This window comes from Rhopalosiphum padi, chromosome 4 (assembly GCF_020882245.1).
Source record: "Rhopalosiphum padi isolate XX-2018 chromosome 4, ASM2088224v1, whole genome shotgun sequence".
NCBI lineage: Eukaryota > Metazoa > Arthropoda > Insecta > Hemiptera > Aphididae > Rhopalosiphum > Rhopalosiphum padi.
This window is the reverse complement of record NC_083600.1, coordinates 36,395,920-36,414,505: the sequence shown is the minus strand read 5'-3', so window position 1 is coordinate 36,414,505 and position 18,586 is coordinate 36,395,920. Positions and strand designations below refer to the sequence as shown.

At 25.5% G+C, this 18,586-nt stretch overlaps 1 protein-coding gene across 3 annotated transcripts in view; it reads right to left on the bottom strand.

Annotated features, from left to right (window-relative positions):
• The window catches only part of LOC132930158 (ras-related protein Rap-1b), a 164,308-nt gene that overhangs the window by 16,295 nt on the left and 129,427 nt on the right, over positions 1 to 18,586 (bottom strand). For all 3 annotated transcript variants that reach the window (XM_060995862.1, XM_060995861.1, XM_060995860.1), the window contains 2 exons: positions 14,537 to 14,769; positions 3,191 to 3,468 (listed from right to left, as the gene is read on the bottom strand). In XM_060995862.1, coding sequence (XP_060851845.1) covers positions 3,191 to 3,468; positions 14,537 to 14,704 — 446 coding nt within the window. In that variant the 5' untranslated portion in view covers positions 14,705 to 14,769. The remainder of the gene's footprint in view (positions 1 to 3,190; positions 3,469 to 14,536; positions 14,770 to 18,586) is intronic.

Here is an 18,586-nt window from a genome sequence, read left to right as displayed (position 1 = left end):
TTATAGTCCATCGGGGACTAAGTAGTAACAAATCCTAAGTCAAAAAATCAAATGACATTTTATTAAAGTACGTACACGATAATTTATTGTTTTTTAGTTAAAGGTTGTAGTTTTATTTAATTTTTTATAGTTAACCATGTTGAATAATTTTATGATACGATGGTACTATTATAAAAAAAGAAACTACTGAGAGAGAGTTTAACAATTTTTTTTCCATTAATGCTTATTATTTATGAGAAGAATAGTGCATAATATTATAGATCAAAAAAAAAAAAAAATAATTAAAATTTTTATGTATTGGTTTGAAAAGGTTCAAATAAAAAATATAATTATCCGTAAAATAGATCTTTCTTACTAGAATAACTAATAAAATAAAAATAAGTAAAACATAGGAGATTATTAAATGAGTATAATTTTTAGGCCAATAATTATATTTACCATTAGCTAAGCAGGCTATATTAAGAATGTTTTTCATTCATATTCAATATTTTTTGTATAATAATATAGTAATTATATTTAAAATTTGATAATAACTGAAATTACACATTTTAGTCTTATATACACTTCCTGTTGTTTGCACATATTATGGGTTAATAATATTTTTAATATTTTTCAATTGTTTATGTATAGTAACAGATTTATGTATGTAGCATTTTTAGGAAGGCAAATCGTAATTATTTCGAATGATTAAATAAAAATATTCATTTGTTTGTCCTTCTACTACAATATAATTTTATCTGACACAGTGACACTTCATCAATATGTATTGTAAACGGTATGTTTATGCTCCAAGGTAACGCTTCAAAATATATTGCAGCCTAGTGATATTAAATTTTTATAGGATCTTAGTAATCTCAATTTCAAAATTAAACATTTTCCAACACAATCAATGAATTATATACGCAACAATATATATTATATTAAATATCTTATTATTTTATTTAAATCGGTTTCATTGTTCAACCACAGTTATGAACATCAAACATTATTTAAAACAATTGATACTGATATTCAAGTTTCAGTTTTTATTATAAATAATATGGAAATGGCATGTGATTGAAAAAATTATATAATTACTAAGAATACAAAAAATAAGGACTTAATTGATGTATTTTATTTTCTATTATGTCAAATACATAGAAACTTCTATGTGTATAATTATTTTAGTCGCGTTACACAAAAGATTTAAGATTATCTATTTATTGTAATAGTATGTAAGATATTAACCTATTTTATTTTGGTCCATTCTTCGTTCATGAACGAGAATAATGTTCATTAATTCTTCTTTTAGGTTCTGTTTAAGTCCCTAAAAACTTCTATTACTCAACATTTTTGAAATTGTGACCTTTGCTATTATTTAAATTAACAATAAACAGGTAATGAATTACATAAATATTTATTTTTAATGAATTTTAAAAATGCCATAAATAGATTCAAGTAAACGGAATTTTAGTCGGTCCTCTTTGAACAATTAAGAAGCTGTTCTGATAACGAAATTCGACCGTAAAAACATGTTTTCGTACTTCCCATTTTCCTCAACTCTTATTAGTTTAGTCGTAGAAACATGATATTTACACCAAAATAAATTTGAGAAGTTTTACTAGTCAACTACGTTCTAGATTTTCGAATTTTTTTCAAACCATTTATGTTTGCATTTGGAATTTTCTAAAATTCTCAAATTTTTAACAAAATCACATAAAATAGACAAAAAAAAAATATAAAAACTGGAACAGAGTTCTCTAGAAGAACTTCTTAAGCTTATTTTGGTGAAAAAATCATGTTTCTACGACTAACAAGAGCTGAGGAAATGGAAGCATGTTTTTGGTAATAAAAATTAGAAATTTACAGTCGTCATATTATGCTGCTTTGCTATAAGGGAAACAATGTTCATAATTACCCCGCGTGCGACTGCAGTCATACCACTCTATAGGTCAAAACTGGTTTTCATATTGCGGCTGGGTCACTCGCAGTTTATAAATAATTAATTATAATTATAGTAAATACAAAACAATAATGCTGTTTAGAATAATATTAGTTTTACACCTAAGACCTAACCAAAAGGTAGCGAATTTTATAATATTTCGTATATTAATATTCTGCACGCCGTATTTTACACAAATATAAAAATCTCACATTATAAAAGAAAAAGAAAAAAATATTCTTAAAAAAGTTTATTACATTAATTATATTATTAGGTAACTGTTATGGATGCAATTTAAACATAAGTCAATATATTAATTTTAATATTCCTGTATGAATGACGAGTATTTTTCATAACTTACAATTATGTCGTTACTATGTTGTATCTATGTTTTATACAAGGCCGTATCTGTGGTGGGGGAGGGGGATCAAAGGGACCTGGACTCCCCCCCCCGAAATTTTTAAAAGTAGCCACATTTTACTGGTAAATATAGTTTATTGACTATAAAATTTCAGTATCTATGTTAAAAAGTTGGACCCCCAATTTTTTTTTTTAAGGTACTTCCTTGATTTTATAATATAATACATAGTATTATAAAAAGTTTATGATGCACACAAATATAACATAATATATATCTAAAAATATTTCTATTGTGTGTTATATTTATACACATTACAGTAGAAAGACTAATAATTTATATCAAATATGATATTATTATAGCATTATTGTATATCGAAAAGGACCGACACCGATTTGTTTGATGCCGAGGACTGTAGTACGAACATATTTTTTTTAGTTGTACCTACTTGAACTTCGTTGAAAATCCAGGACACGTATTTTATTGCTATTATAGAAAAAAATTGACTGGAAGTATAATAATTAATATTTACGTCAGACAAGCTTATAAATCGAATTAGTGGGCAGAACGGATTTAATCACGGAAGACTGTCGATAATTCAGTTAATGTTGTCAATGCCGAGACTTATAGGCTATAGATCACCTCATTACACGAAAATGATTAACAATTTAAATGCATAATTTAAAAATTAATAATGTGTTTTTTATCGTGATTTATTTTAAATATTTTAGTTTTTGTATTTGGAATTTATGGTAATATGACGAAATTATTGTATTTGTAATATATCAACGAATGACGATGACTACTAACAGAGTTGAAAAACTTTTTCTCCCCATAATATCACAGTTCAAATTATATTATCGTTCGCATATCTAAATAAAGTATTAATTATTATCATTTTATAGACTCGCCTCATTTTCGGTAGCTCGCAGTATAACCATTCGGAAGCGTCTTCCACGGTAACGCGTCTATGGTCGGCTGGCAGGTCAAGTTTATTGCCGGCCACTACAATTGGCAGCATTTGGTAGTCTTCACGCTGCTCGCGTACTTCCTCGAAGTTTCGTTTGACTGTTTCGAAAGACCGTTCGCAGTCGATCGAATAGACGAACAGGAACGCGTTGGCGTTGGCTATGCTTAACCGTCGCATGGCTGGAAACTGCGGATTGCCGCACGTGTCCAAGATATCCACCTTTAACGTACATAACATCATTTGTTAATGACTTAAAATATAATTTACTGTCGTCAGAGATAATCAACTATTTTGAATTATGTTAGCAATTTCTGTAGAGCATTTAAAAATAGGAAATGTGGTTGCGTAAACCCCGATGAAGTCACTTTGACTGTTAATGGAGTGACGTATTTAGGGAAGGAGATGATTACCTCAATCTCTTGGATTTGATTACAAAATGTTATTTTACATAATATATTGAAGATTTATTTTTGTTTTAATTTTTTGTATGTCTGTTATCACCTTTTGTATAGTAAAAATGTTTTGATTTTTAACTTTGGAAAAATTCTGGTAGAAAATTGGATCTAGTTGGTACTCTGAGAGATTAAAAATAAAAAATTTCCAGTATATTCAAATACAGTATAATCAGTAATAGTTTTTCTATAAATGTTTTTGATTGTTTTGTGCTCTTCTTTGCAATTGGGTCTGGCCCGTTTAAAATTATATAAAATAAAAAAAAAATTTAAAAAAATGTTAATAACATTTTTTTTGCTTGGTCCAAAAACTTAAAGATGTAATACAAACAGGTACCTTTTATGTTGTTATGAATGAAAAAAAAAGTAGAGCGTGAAACAAATTTTATAAGCTTTCAAAGTTAAAACTTTAACAAATTCATCTAAATCGCGAAAATTAGCAAATTATTTTGATATTGAAAATTCGTAAAATTGTTAATATTTGACAAAATTCGTTTAGACCATGACAATTGAAATACAACGAGTGTTTTATTGTAATACCTTTACAAATTTTTATTTATTTATCTTCAACTTTTATAGTTAAGGTTTGAAAATGTAATACAATATTCCTTATAAATAATTTATACTCAAAAAAATCTAATAATACACATAAAAAATTATTTTTTATAGACATTTAAAGTTCAAATTTGGATGAAATTGTATATTTTAAAGATTAATAACGATATTAATTTCTATATTATAACTTAAAAACATTATTTTTGGGGACTCAGAACTTTTACACTACACAATGGCATCTTAAAAGTATGTAGATTGATTTTAAGAAAATACCTATTTATTGTTTTATGTTATGAACCTATTCACACTGTCTTACAATAAGGTGGTATTGACTCAAAATTTAATATCAATAATAGAATATAGCATAAATATATTATGTAACTATAATAATTATTTACTAAAAACTAATAGTTAATATTATAATAAATGACTGTTTTAAAAAATAAATAAATCAACCTACATACATACCGTATACATACATCACTTATACTTAGTGATGTAAGCTGACTAATAGTTACCTCTCATTTTTTTTATACGACATAGATTTTTCCACCTTTAAAAATAAATTTTACTATTTATAGGTTTATTATTTATGTACCAATACCCAATTTCCATCTGTGGTTACACGATTTTAAATATTATTTTCTGTTTAAAAAATTAATTTACGTATGGTTATCAAATAAATTATGTAGACATAGAGGCATGGAGTAGCCGAGTAGGTAACCATTTAAATTATCATTTAAATTAATATATTGAAACCGGCAATGAACCAGAGAAAGGGCCAAAAGGGGCAACCGTTTAATGTAATATTGAAATCAATATCCATTCTTGAATTGGTATTATTTATGGTGTATAATTGATATTGTAAACAGTGTATGTATTTAAATATTTATGTTAAATTAATAAATAGATTCATTGTGAGTAGAGATTAAAATTTCGGAAACATTTCCAGAAACAAGGGGAAAATTTCGGGAAAATCTGTTGTTTTTCCCTAGAGCCTAGGAATCAATGAAAATTTAGAGAATTTTGAACAAATACATTTCCAACAACTTTTTTTTCGAAATTAAAGCAAATGATTTACATTTAATAATATAAAATATAAAATAATCAAAACTAAAAAAAAGAAAACATAATATTTTAAATTAAAATATTTAAGTTCGATTATGAGTTATGACTAATAAACTAGGTACAAACAAATTTAAATAACAACATTGTGTTTAATAAAGTGTAAAACTAGCACACTGTTCCCAGTAACTGCCATATTATTAATTGTAATATTAATTATCCGATTTAAAAATATCATAGGTATGTATTTATTTTTAAATTTTAAATTTACACTTTAAGATGGTGTTTTTAAAGTAAACCGTTTTTCAGTAAATTTTTACTTTAACCAAAATTCTTTTTGGAAATGTTTATTATATATTATAAGTATGTATATCGCTATTGGTGCAATAAAAAGAGTTCCCGGATACGCTGTGTTCCTTCAAAACTATAAATAGGTATTTCAGCATTTTAAATTATTTATAAAGTTAATTTTTTTCGAAATGTAGGTATTTATTTATGTATATTATATATATGGTAAAATACAGTACCACTACGGTGGTTTTTAGCCTACGTAATATTAAAAATATTTGTTAATATAAATTATATCTAAATACAAATATTAACATGATCTGGAAAATTTACAATTCATATCTTAGGCCTATATTGTGAAAAAATTCACTGATTGCGACAGAATTTTCTTCACGAGAGGTTGGTGAAGTGTTAGAGGACAATCTTACGAGCTCCAGTATATTTGGGACAGCTGATAACTATATTTTCTATTGTTTAAGTTTCATTAAAACTATCGCACATTGGGGTTAGTTCATTTTTGATAAGGTAAGCATGTGTTAGATGGAAGTGGCCTATTCTAGCACGAGTTATGTTACTTCCTCTCTCCTTTTAATATCAAGAGGATATTTTAATTTTTTTATGTACAATTTTATGTCTCTTAGCTTGTTAAAAAATGTAGGTATGCACCAGACAATAAGGTATATATTTAGTCAATTATTTTCAGTTACATCGTATTGCATCATAATTGAATCATTTGAATCGTTGCAAAATATATACTTACTAAAACTTATTTAAAATAACAACATTAACTAAAGAATTATCATATTACTGTATTCACCAATATATTATGATTTATTTAGTAGTAAAAACCTATGGCAATCAGTTGTCCAACACAACTAATAGAATAATATACCTATAATAGTTTGATGGCTCTAGTTATTTATTAAATACATAGACACATAGTTATAAAAATAGTAATAGAAATAGCTACATAGCATTGTTATGAATAGATAAATTGTAATGATATAATGAATTTATGTAAATGAAACTTTAAGTGTCGTCAAGGTTATGGCGAGATTATGATTTTTTAAAAAATGTACTATGTTTCAATTTAGCTGTGTGCAAGTAAGACGTATCAAAGTTCATGTGGAATTGCCGAATCGACGAATACTTGTGCTACAATTAGTGCAATACAATTGTATATTTTACATAACTATATTATCATACTATATGCGATTCACATGCGAATTAACTATGGGTAAAATAAACTCGTATTGTCAAACTCGATAACGCTCATTAAAAACACGAGTCAGTTCATATTGTATTACATTTTATTACGGGAAAATTCAATGTTACATTTGTTATATCGATTGAACTCCAAAGTTGTTTAATATTGAAAACACAATATCGTCCAAAACTATGTAGGTACCTGCACATATATATATATATATATATATATATATATTATGTAGGTACTGAAGATGACTGTGTCTTTGGAGATGATAATCGTGTCCACGAACGACCAATAAATACTGTATGCGAGTGAAGAAAACCCGAACGCAGACGTGATATGATTTTCAATGTAACGAAACTGTTTTTGCTACGTGCATATCGGCTCTAGTCTTTATCTCCATTCTCCATATATGCCTACAGGTACGTGCCTATACATATCTATAAGTATGCGTTTTCAATTTTTTTTTTTTTTTTTTTTTGAAAAGTAAGTTAATTTCAAACTTGCACCTACTTATTCACCATTCATTCTTACCCCCATTGTATTCTATAATTATGCATTTATTCAAATTTTTCTGATCATATGATTTTTATCATTTATAAGTATACTTAAAAACTATATTTTAAAATACTTATATTTTTTTACGCCATTGAAGAAGTACCTTGTGTCGATAGAAACTTCTTTTTTTTCCAAATAAATGAATAATTAAGGGATGCTGTGAGCATACTTGAGAAATTAATCACTCTGTATATTTCTATAAACACTTTATGGTTCAGAAAATGAGACCCAAGGGGTTGAAATCCGTGTCCTCTGTAAGTCCTCTGTTACGCGACCCACATTTAAGCTCTAAAAAAGAATTTCAATTTTATTTTGGTGGTTTGTAGACTACAACATATATTTTGATTCTTTTTTATCCGCCTACCTGAAAAAAGGCAATTAAATATTCTTACCCAATTATTGTCAAACGCTTTTATGGTTGAATTCAAATTATTGTTGTATTAAAATCCTGAATAGTGAATAGTTTTTACAAATGATATTCATTATATATGTGCTATTTTTATTTTTAATTAGTTTTATTTATAAAAATAATACAATCTCAGATGCGTGCTTAGAAATATAAATGTTACACATATTGTAAGATCCTCGGTTTGAAATGTGCTGTATGCCTTTATCGTTAAATCTAATAACGTCTTTGCCTATGTATTAAAGATACCCAAATAACTGTTATAAAATAATTGTATTTAACATATAAATTTATTCACAATAATAATATTTCAACTTATATTATATCATTAATTATTATTATCATAACTTAGTGTAATTATAGAATATAATTTAAAAGTTTAAATTAATTAAAGTTTTTATAAGGTCTTGGCTAAAAATTTTGTAGAACTACCTATAGCTGTTAAAATGTAAATATTTAAATGTTCTTCCAGTGCAGAAATGAAGGATACACGTTTAGGATTAAAATGCTATTTTTCAACAGTTATTTGTAATAGTTTAACGTGAAAAAAATTAAATATAAAATGTACAGACAATACTATATGGACGATTTTAATATGTTTAACACGAACTGTAAAACATCAACCTACTCAACACAGACTTAAATTTTTTTTTTCATACTCGTAATATAATACCAAAAACATGAACTGTAGCACGTGCACAGCGTATAGAAACAAAAAAATTAAAATTAAAATCCTTTGCAGGTACCTATGCGAAAACATTTTTATGCAACGATTGAATATTATATATTTATGGAATTCATTTTTCCAGAATTGTTTAATTGTCTGTTTCGCTTTTTCCTTAGAATAATATCATTGTTACCGGTGCGCAAAAAACAAAAATACTTAATAAATATATTTTAAGTACACCAAGAATCTTGTGATAGATAATTTTTGAGAATCATATAATAGGTATTATGTAATAGAAGTTATAATAATTATATTGATTTGTTATGTAATAATATGATGTACTGACATTATAGAGAATACGCACAGTTAATATAGAGAAATGGAATGGGAAACTTGATGTCTGTTGTATACATACATTAACAGTATAGTGGTTTACGATCGTGAGATGATTTGTAGTGTAACTATTGTTACCTACACTACGGCGGTTATTGCTATTAATTATTAAAATGTTTGATGTTACACTATTGTTATTATGGCCACACCAACGCATTGACCACAAACAATAGGTTAGAAGCCATGTAACCAGCAAATATAGCTGAAAGGATGTAAGAAAAAAATTCTGTATTGCTTTTAAAATGTTTTTAACTCAAAATCAACAATTAAATATCTGAATTAAAAACATTTTTGTGCTTATATAAATTGGTACTATTATAGTAAGTGAAAATGTCTTTTAAGATGTATAAGAGATGTTTTTTCAAACGGTATTCAGTGTATTTGGTGTGTAATTATATTGAATACATATTAATATTTTGACTAATAGTTGGAAGTCATATATATTGAATTGTAAATAAGTCAGAGTCAGTGAATTAATTTGGAATAATTAAATGTATCTATGTACAAATGTACATTATATAGGTCTATTTATTAATCGAGAGTTTCTTATTTTAATTGATGCGGTTTTCCAATTATAATTTACAATATTGGAAACCAATTTGGTGATACATATATTTTGATAGTTTAATCCGATAAAAGATTATCCAATTTTCCTACAAACAACGAGGTAGAACGATAACATAATATTGATCTGACAGTGTTTTGTTTAGGTACTTCCGTCGAATAGTAGGTTTGGATGTTTTAATGTTTACATGAAAATTTATAAAAAAAATAATGCAAAATATTTTGGCCTTAAGTGCACAGTTATTTACAGATAGCATACATAAGTTTTTTTTTTTTTAAAAAAATATAAGAAAATAAATATACTGCAGGTTTTTCATTAAATTTTAAGAAAACGAAGGTTATTAAAAATAAAAAATATACCAATAAAAATGTTGAATAATATAACATTTAAGTCATTAAAATATTTTAAATATTTAGGTATTTTATTACATCACAAAAAAATACGAAGAGTAAAGTTGGTATTATAAAAAACATATTATTGCCTATAATTATTAATGTGCATTGAAAAAACTTTAATATTGTAATCAGTTTTTTGTTGTTAAAAGAAATTAACAATTTATATTTTTTTTACACGAAATCTCGACGATAAAAAAAAGTTATTTAATACATTTAATTTGATATATTAATTTTACAAAAATGTAAGTTCAATATTAAGAATTTATAGTAGGACGTTAATGTTATTATATAATTTACAAAAGACGTTGCTTTACGATTTATTTCACCTATTTTACGTTACATTCGTAAATAACATTTTTAAATGTTTTATGTATACACATGTTAAATAATATAAATATTATTGAAAATAACAAATATTGATGATTATTATTATAATATTTAAAACAACATTATAAAGTATGCATTTAACTAAGAAGTTGATAATTGATATTCACTATAGTTATTACCGGCTTTTATTTAATTTTAGATTAAAATCGTTCCATAAACTGTGTGTTATGATTGAAGCAATATGATTATTAAAAATAAATATAATATGTTTATTGCATGAATAATCGATAAATAATAATTTTTAAAATATGTAAAGAAATGTAATGCTAGTAGTTAGATAATATTTATTAAAATAAATCGTATACAGCACTACAGTACTAATAATCGTACTATAATACATTTTTGATATCAGTATTGAAGACTTGAAGTATTATTCTATAGCAATTGTTGATTTAGTATCGCGACTAATTGTGCAGTAAATTTAAAAAAAAATCACATAACTATATCCGATATTTGCATATATATATATATATATATATATATATATATATACAAAAATCAAACATCATTGTTTATGAACAAAACAATTAAATATAATAAATATTTGAGTATGCTTGACAATTCATTACGTGTAGGGTGGATTCATCAAGTATGTTCATTTTGTACTCACTTTACCAACTCATTAAATTCTGATTTTTAGAATTTTATGCGCTTATACTAATATTAAAGATCGTATTTAAAATTATTAAGTTTTTTATGTTATTAATGGGTAAATTTTGACGATAAAAAATTTTAAAAATAATTTTTTTTTTAAATTATAACTACCATTTTCTGTTGTTAATTGTTAAGCAGATATTTTGTTTTGAAAATTTGGTGTATCTAAATTAAATTGAAATTTATTAAAACATATTTAAATGTATTAAGAAGAATAATCTATGATTAGCAAATATGGAGACTATAATAATATTAGACTATAATAATTATTTTAATATTAATATATTCATTTATTAATTTACATTTTATAATTGATAAAATTTTTTTTAGTATGGTAGTTTATTAATAGACTAAATATTTATTATTTATTTTTATATGCTAATTAATATTACTAATAATGATTAATTGTATACAAAAAATTAATAGCTTAGAAACCATTCGTTTAAACATATAAGAATTCAAAAAAATTATCTGGTTATATATATAAAGTAAATGGAAGTTTTTATTTGAAAATATAAGTTATATACTCGTTAAATAGTATAAATAATCTAAGAATTTTTAAACATAGTATTTTATTAGTTTATTAAAAAATTCCAAAAATCGGAATTTGAACGAATTATTTAATTGGTAAAAGTGTATTTACAGAGTATCTCACTGTGGTCATAATACAAATTCTTTTGAATACCCTCCTACTGACTAATTTTATACTTTAAAACTTATTTAACTATTTGAATATATAACGGAATTTAATAAATCAACTTTTAAAATATTTACATAAATTAGCATTATAAAATAAATATTGGCTATCTCGGATTTTGAAGTATTTCACCGTAGGTAGCAAAAAATCATTTTAAATTGACTATATTTTAATTAATAAGTAAACCAATAAGTGTTTAAAACTATGACAAACTGCCCAAACTGGGCGTTCGAATACGGTTTCTATTACCCGTATAGATTTTGAAAATAGTACGCCAATTAGAAAAAAAGCGTATATCTAAGTGACGGGGTGAATACCATTGAGACATCATTACTCAGTATATATATTTTATATTGTAATATAATAGGCACTGCGCGTAAAATGGTCGTTGAAATAGTGCGGTTAAGTCCAGTACATAATATGGATGGTCGGCGCTGGAACCCCGCAAATGCTATTCAATCGAATCATTAACCCTTCTGCACAGTTCCGTCCTTCGTCTACATTCTGTGTATATGTTCACTTTTACAAAGGGGCCTTTGTGTGACACATAACGTGGAAGTTGTGGCCGTCGGGCTTAAGCTCCCTTCACTTCAATCCTCCTTCTCTTATTACTACTACTACTATTACCACTACTACTACTACTCCTACTTTTTATCCAGAATCATCGACCCTGTGGAGGACTGACTATGTTTTGCTTTTCCGACGGTTCTCCATCGTTTATTAACGTATAAAAATAATTTACAATTTACTATTAACAATTTACAGTTACATAATAATGAATTAACATTACGATATACAAACAATAAGTTAAGTACAATTGTTTACTACAATTTTTACAAATCGTCCATGTCCACCCGGTTCCTATGCCTCTGTTGATCTTCCTTTATTTTCGCACTCAGTATCAGATAAACGATTCGTTCCACCGCTTCCCGTTTTTCTCGAATTTTGGGTATGATAGTTACTATAGAACTATAGACACTTCGGCGTAACGTCTTTGCCCACAGTACTATACTACAACTAATATTATTCGTACTACTACGTCATATAACAATAAACGCACGTCGTCCTATGCATGTGAGTGGTGAGTGGTTTAAAAGGGTGTGTTACGCGCAGCGATGACGGAGCTACGTTTGGAGGAGAAGGTGAGAGAAGTGACGTCGACCGGTGGCGGTTGATTTTAGTCGCACGTCTTTGAAATAAGACGTTTATTTGATGTCCCCGATCGTTGCAGCGCTACGTATAATATAACCTACAACGACCACGGGGATTTGAAAACAATACTATATAATGTAGTACGTCGACGTAACAATAATAATAATAATAATAATAATCATAACCGTCAAACAAGGGTCCCGCTGTAAGGCGTCTGTCAGCAGCATACTTACTCAACGACGATATTATAATACTTGCACACGCGAAAGACGGCGTAATTCGACCGCCTCGAATTTCCATTCGGTAACAACGATATTAGTTTCATTTCGGACAAACGGATCTTTTGTTGATCATATTATTTGTACCTGCGCGTTGTTATTATTATTAATTATACACAGTATATGGATTACAAGTACACGGCGACTGACGGGAGATAATCATAATAGCGTTTAGTATTTGACCGGATTCGTATATATTATATTTCTATAACTATTAACATCATTATTATTAATAACCTGTTATGTTGTAACGTACCTACACCACTTAATTTGCTACATTAATTTTACGTACTGATATGTTTACATTTGAATAACATCGAGTATTCGTTTTGTGTAGCTCAGTTTGAAAAAATAATGTATAATATTATAAGATATTATATTTATTATTAATACACATAAAAACGCCAGTGCATATAACATAAAATGTATTTGACTTTTTTTAAATATTATGTTTAATAATAACACTACACCACTACACAATATAATATTATTCAAACTTTAATGACGTATAAGCATATTAATAATATTCGGGACGTATTTAAAATTAAATTATCTTTGTTTTCATACTCGTTCACATGGTGAAGTTTTAAGCTCACAATAATAGCTGCAACCCATATTATTACTTTTTAACGAATTCAATTAATTTATAAAGTGGTAATTTAATATTCTTTAAGAATATTATTCAAGGTGACGAAATATAAAATAGTTATAGATGAAAGGTATTCTAATGAAGTTTATATTGATTTTCGTAGTAATAAGAATAACCAATAAGACAATACATTGAAATTCGAGTAACATAAAATTAATGTATATAATATCCGCGGTTGGTAAATTAATTATATTAAAATACATATTAATATAAAAAATAATATAATGTGCAATAGTAACGCAAAGGTATGGTTTTATTTTAATTGGATTATTAGTATTAGTAATTCACTCTTGGTATTTAGTGAATAAATCTATTTTAGAGAAAATATGTACACGTTTTATAGCTCTGCACTTATTCTGAATTTATTTATTCTAAATCCATATAATAATGTTTCTATAATATATCAAATGTTTTATCTATTTATCTATTATAGTATCGTATTATTAGTACCTATACTTACGAGACATGTCTACTGATTATTAATTAAATTAATTTTTATTTCTTGTTGTCAATTGATAAACTTTTTGTCCGACTAATTAATGTATTAATTTGTTAGTGTACAAAATATGATAATTAATTGCTCATATTTTATGGTTAAGATCTAAAAAATATGTTGCACACTTGTTTTATGTTAATAAACGAATTCCATTGTATTATTTATGACTTTATCATAAAATGTCCAATGTTATCCTTAAACTAAATAAATGTATTTAATAATATATACATAATATAACACTGCTAAATTATATGATTCATAAAATAATTTAATGATAATTTATATTTTATATCGGAATTTTGGAAATTTACCAATGATATATCTTAGTAATATTTCCAAGAGTTTTAAAATCCAAAGTTACAAAATATATAATAATATATAACACATTTGTTCTTAAATAACTCTAATATTGTAACTTACTTTGAGCTGTTGGGCTGTGCCGACGTTGAATTCTTTGCTGTAAAGGTCCTCTACTGTCGTCTTATACTTGGAGCAAAACGAGTTGTACAAAAACCGTTTACAGATTGCACTCTTCCCAACGCCAGCATCACCAAGCACCACCAATCTAGTTCTCTCCGGGTCAGCCATGATATACCGTATTGATCCGTAAGTTGGACTAATGTTTCATTGTCTACTGGACATTATGCACTAAACTAAAAAAAAAAAATAACGATCTAATAAAAAAAAGGATTTAACTACTAATACACGTTACAATAATAGTATACTAATCACAATTTTATTTTATTTTTTTTTAAATTTGTGTACGAGTATATAATTATGTTCCTGTAATAATCACTGACTAAAAGCTAATAAAATAAACATTTGTTTTTTATAAAAAATATTTATACTTAGAGTATTTTAAATAATCTCAAAAGGCCAAACTTTAATTCTATTAATTTTAAATTCTGAGCGGATCTATGAATGTATTGATTTTGTAAAGATGTATTTTTTTGTGTCTATATACATGATTTGGTGGTAGTTTTGGATAGTAAAATGGACATTTTTGTATTTTAGAGTGATCAAAACTAAAAATTCCCAGTACTATTTTTGTAATCTGAATAAAAACAAACAAGAAATTAAGGAAAACGGGAATTTTTACGCAAATCTAATATTTTTACTAAATTAATTGTTCTGTAACCATGGTTACCCTATGACTTTCGTTTATTATAAATTGTAAGAAATTAAATCTTAAAAATATCTAGATTTATTTTAAGATATTATCATGAATTTATTTACACTATTTTATGGCAAGGTGGTATTGACTCAAGAGTTAATAACAATGATATAGTAAAAATATATATATTATATATTTTAGTTACATAAAAAAGAAAACAAAATATCATGAATATACTTAGTGATATAGGCTGACAGACCATTTCCGCTCAGAATCGTTTTTCGTATACAATGATATATCATTGAATTTAAATTTAATACACACATAATAGTGAACCACTCGACACCTAAATGTATAGCAGAGCGGTTCCCACTTGACTACCTCTTTATTTTAAAATGTTAGCAATAATAAATATAAGATATAAATATTTTAGTGTATTAAATATTCGTTTTCAGTACATAAAATATTATTATTATCTCTTTCATTATTTTTTTGAAAGCCGTAAATTCTTTTGTATTAGAATGTTTTGCAAAATATTTTTATTTTGATGAAATGTTTAAAATAGAATTATATTACACATTAATAATGTACATACGTGTATAATACACCTAAACCATTTAAAATCAGTGGGAAATTGAACACTAAATAATCATTATGATATCCAAAATAATTAACAATAGAAACATTAAACATAGCTATTTATTTGTTAAAAATATATTTTTAGTTTTAATCTTAAAATATAATCAGTAAATTTTAAACAGAAATTGTAAAATATAAAATGAAATAGTCATAAATGTAATAAGAACATGGCTCACATTCAAGTAAACAATACTAATTTGTTTTATTGGCTATTTTAATAATTATTGTTTATAGGTATATGAGATAGCCTAGAGAAGTGAAAACGAAAGGAATTAGTACCCTAAAGTACGAGAAATATTTAATTCTTTTATCATTCTTATTATAAAATGTTTAACAAATCACCCTCGGTCCAATTAATTATTAAGGTTCGAAATGAAGACAAAATAAATAAGAGAAATGGCTTTCTATGCATGTAATATAATATAGTATGTACCTACTGTGTGGCTGTGTATTACATTGAAGCTTTTATTATGATAAGTCTTCACAATTAAATTTCTCCGTGTCGAACAATAATGTCCCCGAAAAAAAAATCGAGGGATGGAATTTGAAGACTCCATTATTTATCAATTCGAGTTTTAATATTTACCATACGATTTTGATAAGAATCATTTGAAACTTTTGAAACTAGAATTATAAATTAAAGAGTGTTGAATGACATGAATATAAAACGTAATAATAATTATATAATATTATATTTTGATTAACGTTTAAACATTGAATTAAAAATATGTTTTTTGTTCAATTTTTTAAATAAAATTTCGTTTCATTTTTAAACATTAGTTGTTTTAAATTGTAAAGTCAATACTACACAGTTTAGACAATTAAAGCATGTAAATCGAGAAGGTTTGCCCTGATATGTCTATATTGCTGAAGTAACTGGGACGGTTTTATTTTTCGAAATAATGAAATATTATAAATCTTTATAGCATAATAATTATATTGAATTAATAGTTTCGTTCATTAAAATATTTATGATAATAACGACATATTATAACCATTGGATTTATCAATAGGTAGTAAAAATATTTTTTTTATTACATAATATAATAACATACTAATTAGATAGTGTTAATAACAATGTTTAAAAAGTATAATTTTATTACTTTTTTCCATTTAGATTCAATTTTATTTTATTTTAAGTTATAAAAACGAAAGAAAAAATGTAAAATTAGTGTATATAGATATAAAAAAAACACTATTATAAAACTACCTACCATATTTTATTAGAGAAACACTTTGACCAAGCTATTATTTTAATAATTCTTGACGCCATCATCTACGACAAGAATTTATTGGGTGAGTTAGGATATTTAATTTATTATTTATTAGCGAATTCTAATGAATTTAAAATCCAATATAAAAACGCTTATAAAATACATTGAGCACAGATTTTTCTTGGACTAAATATTATATATGAGCTTAATAATTTATTAAAATAAAAGATAATAATAATGTAAATCGTGAATTTAAAAATTAAATAGTTACCAAACCCTTGCATATTAAACTGCACTCCAAAATAGGAAATTAAAAGTTTCTTGATTTTATTTTACAGTGATATATTAAAGTCATATATTTAAAATATTTATATATATACATATATATATATTTTCGAGTTTACGGTGATATTTACAAAAGAAACATTTTTTATTTTTTGTTCTACAAAATGCCTTTTATTTAATAATAAATGGCCTACCCCAAACCTTAACGCTTAATTAACGCACGTCTGACAGCGCTCCTGTAAATTAATAATAATAAAATTATATTTTTCTCAAAACGTCACGTTCAGAGCATAAAAAAAGGTCTTGCCATCATTCTAAGAAGAAATGAGAAGAAAAGCACCGATCTAATCTGTGAAGAACATTGATGATAGGGTTTTTCAGAAAAAAAGAAAAGAAAAATTACTGTAACCATCTCTTAAACGAGATCTTTCACGTGGTCCAAATATCCTAAATATAATTTCGTAATTAATTAATTTTTAAATGTATTGAATGCGAATACTTTCATTAGTGGAATTAAATATTTATTTTAATTACCAAAGCGCATTTTTATAATTCATTTATTCTTATTTGTTTTTTTTATAAATTGATTTACTTTGTATTTGTATTTATAAACATTAAAAATCTTATCAGTATTAATTTGAATAATTTATAAAAATTTTAAATCCTCGGTTTTGTTTACAAAATTTAATTGAATTATTAAAGAATAACTTTTATTTTAATCTGTGTATTTTTGATTGTTAAAAGTACAAAAAAAAAACATAATTTTAATTATTGTTTAAAATAAATTACATCTATCATATTGGAATGGCAATTTTAATCTAAGTTATTATTAGGTATTTATAGTGTACGGTTTTTATTATTACAATAATTAATTTGTGATGATTTAATATTTGGCTATAAATATATTTTATCGTTTAATTATAAGGCTATTAATTTATGTATTTACGAGTATGGGTTTGGGATCAAAATATGTATAAGATATTTGACATACAATTAATTATATAAATAAGAAAAAAAGTATTATGGCTTAATTTCTTTCCAGGTGAAACTGATTAAAGGAAATGTATATATTACCTTTTATTAAGGTATGCGTGGAAATCACTGTAATAGTGATTAGGTAAATACCACATGGACAATGGCATGACAATTTTTTGAGCAATTTACTTTTAAACTAAATGATCAATATTTTATTATTGTGTGAACAATTAGACATGTCAA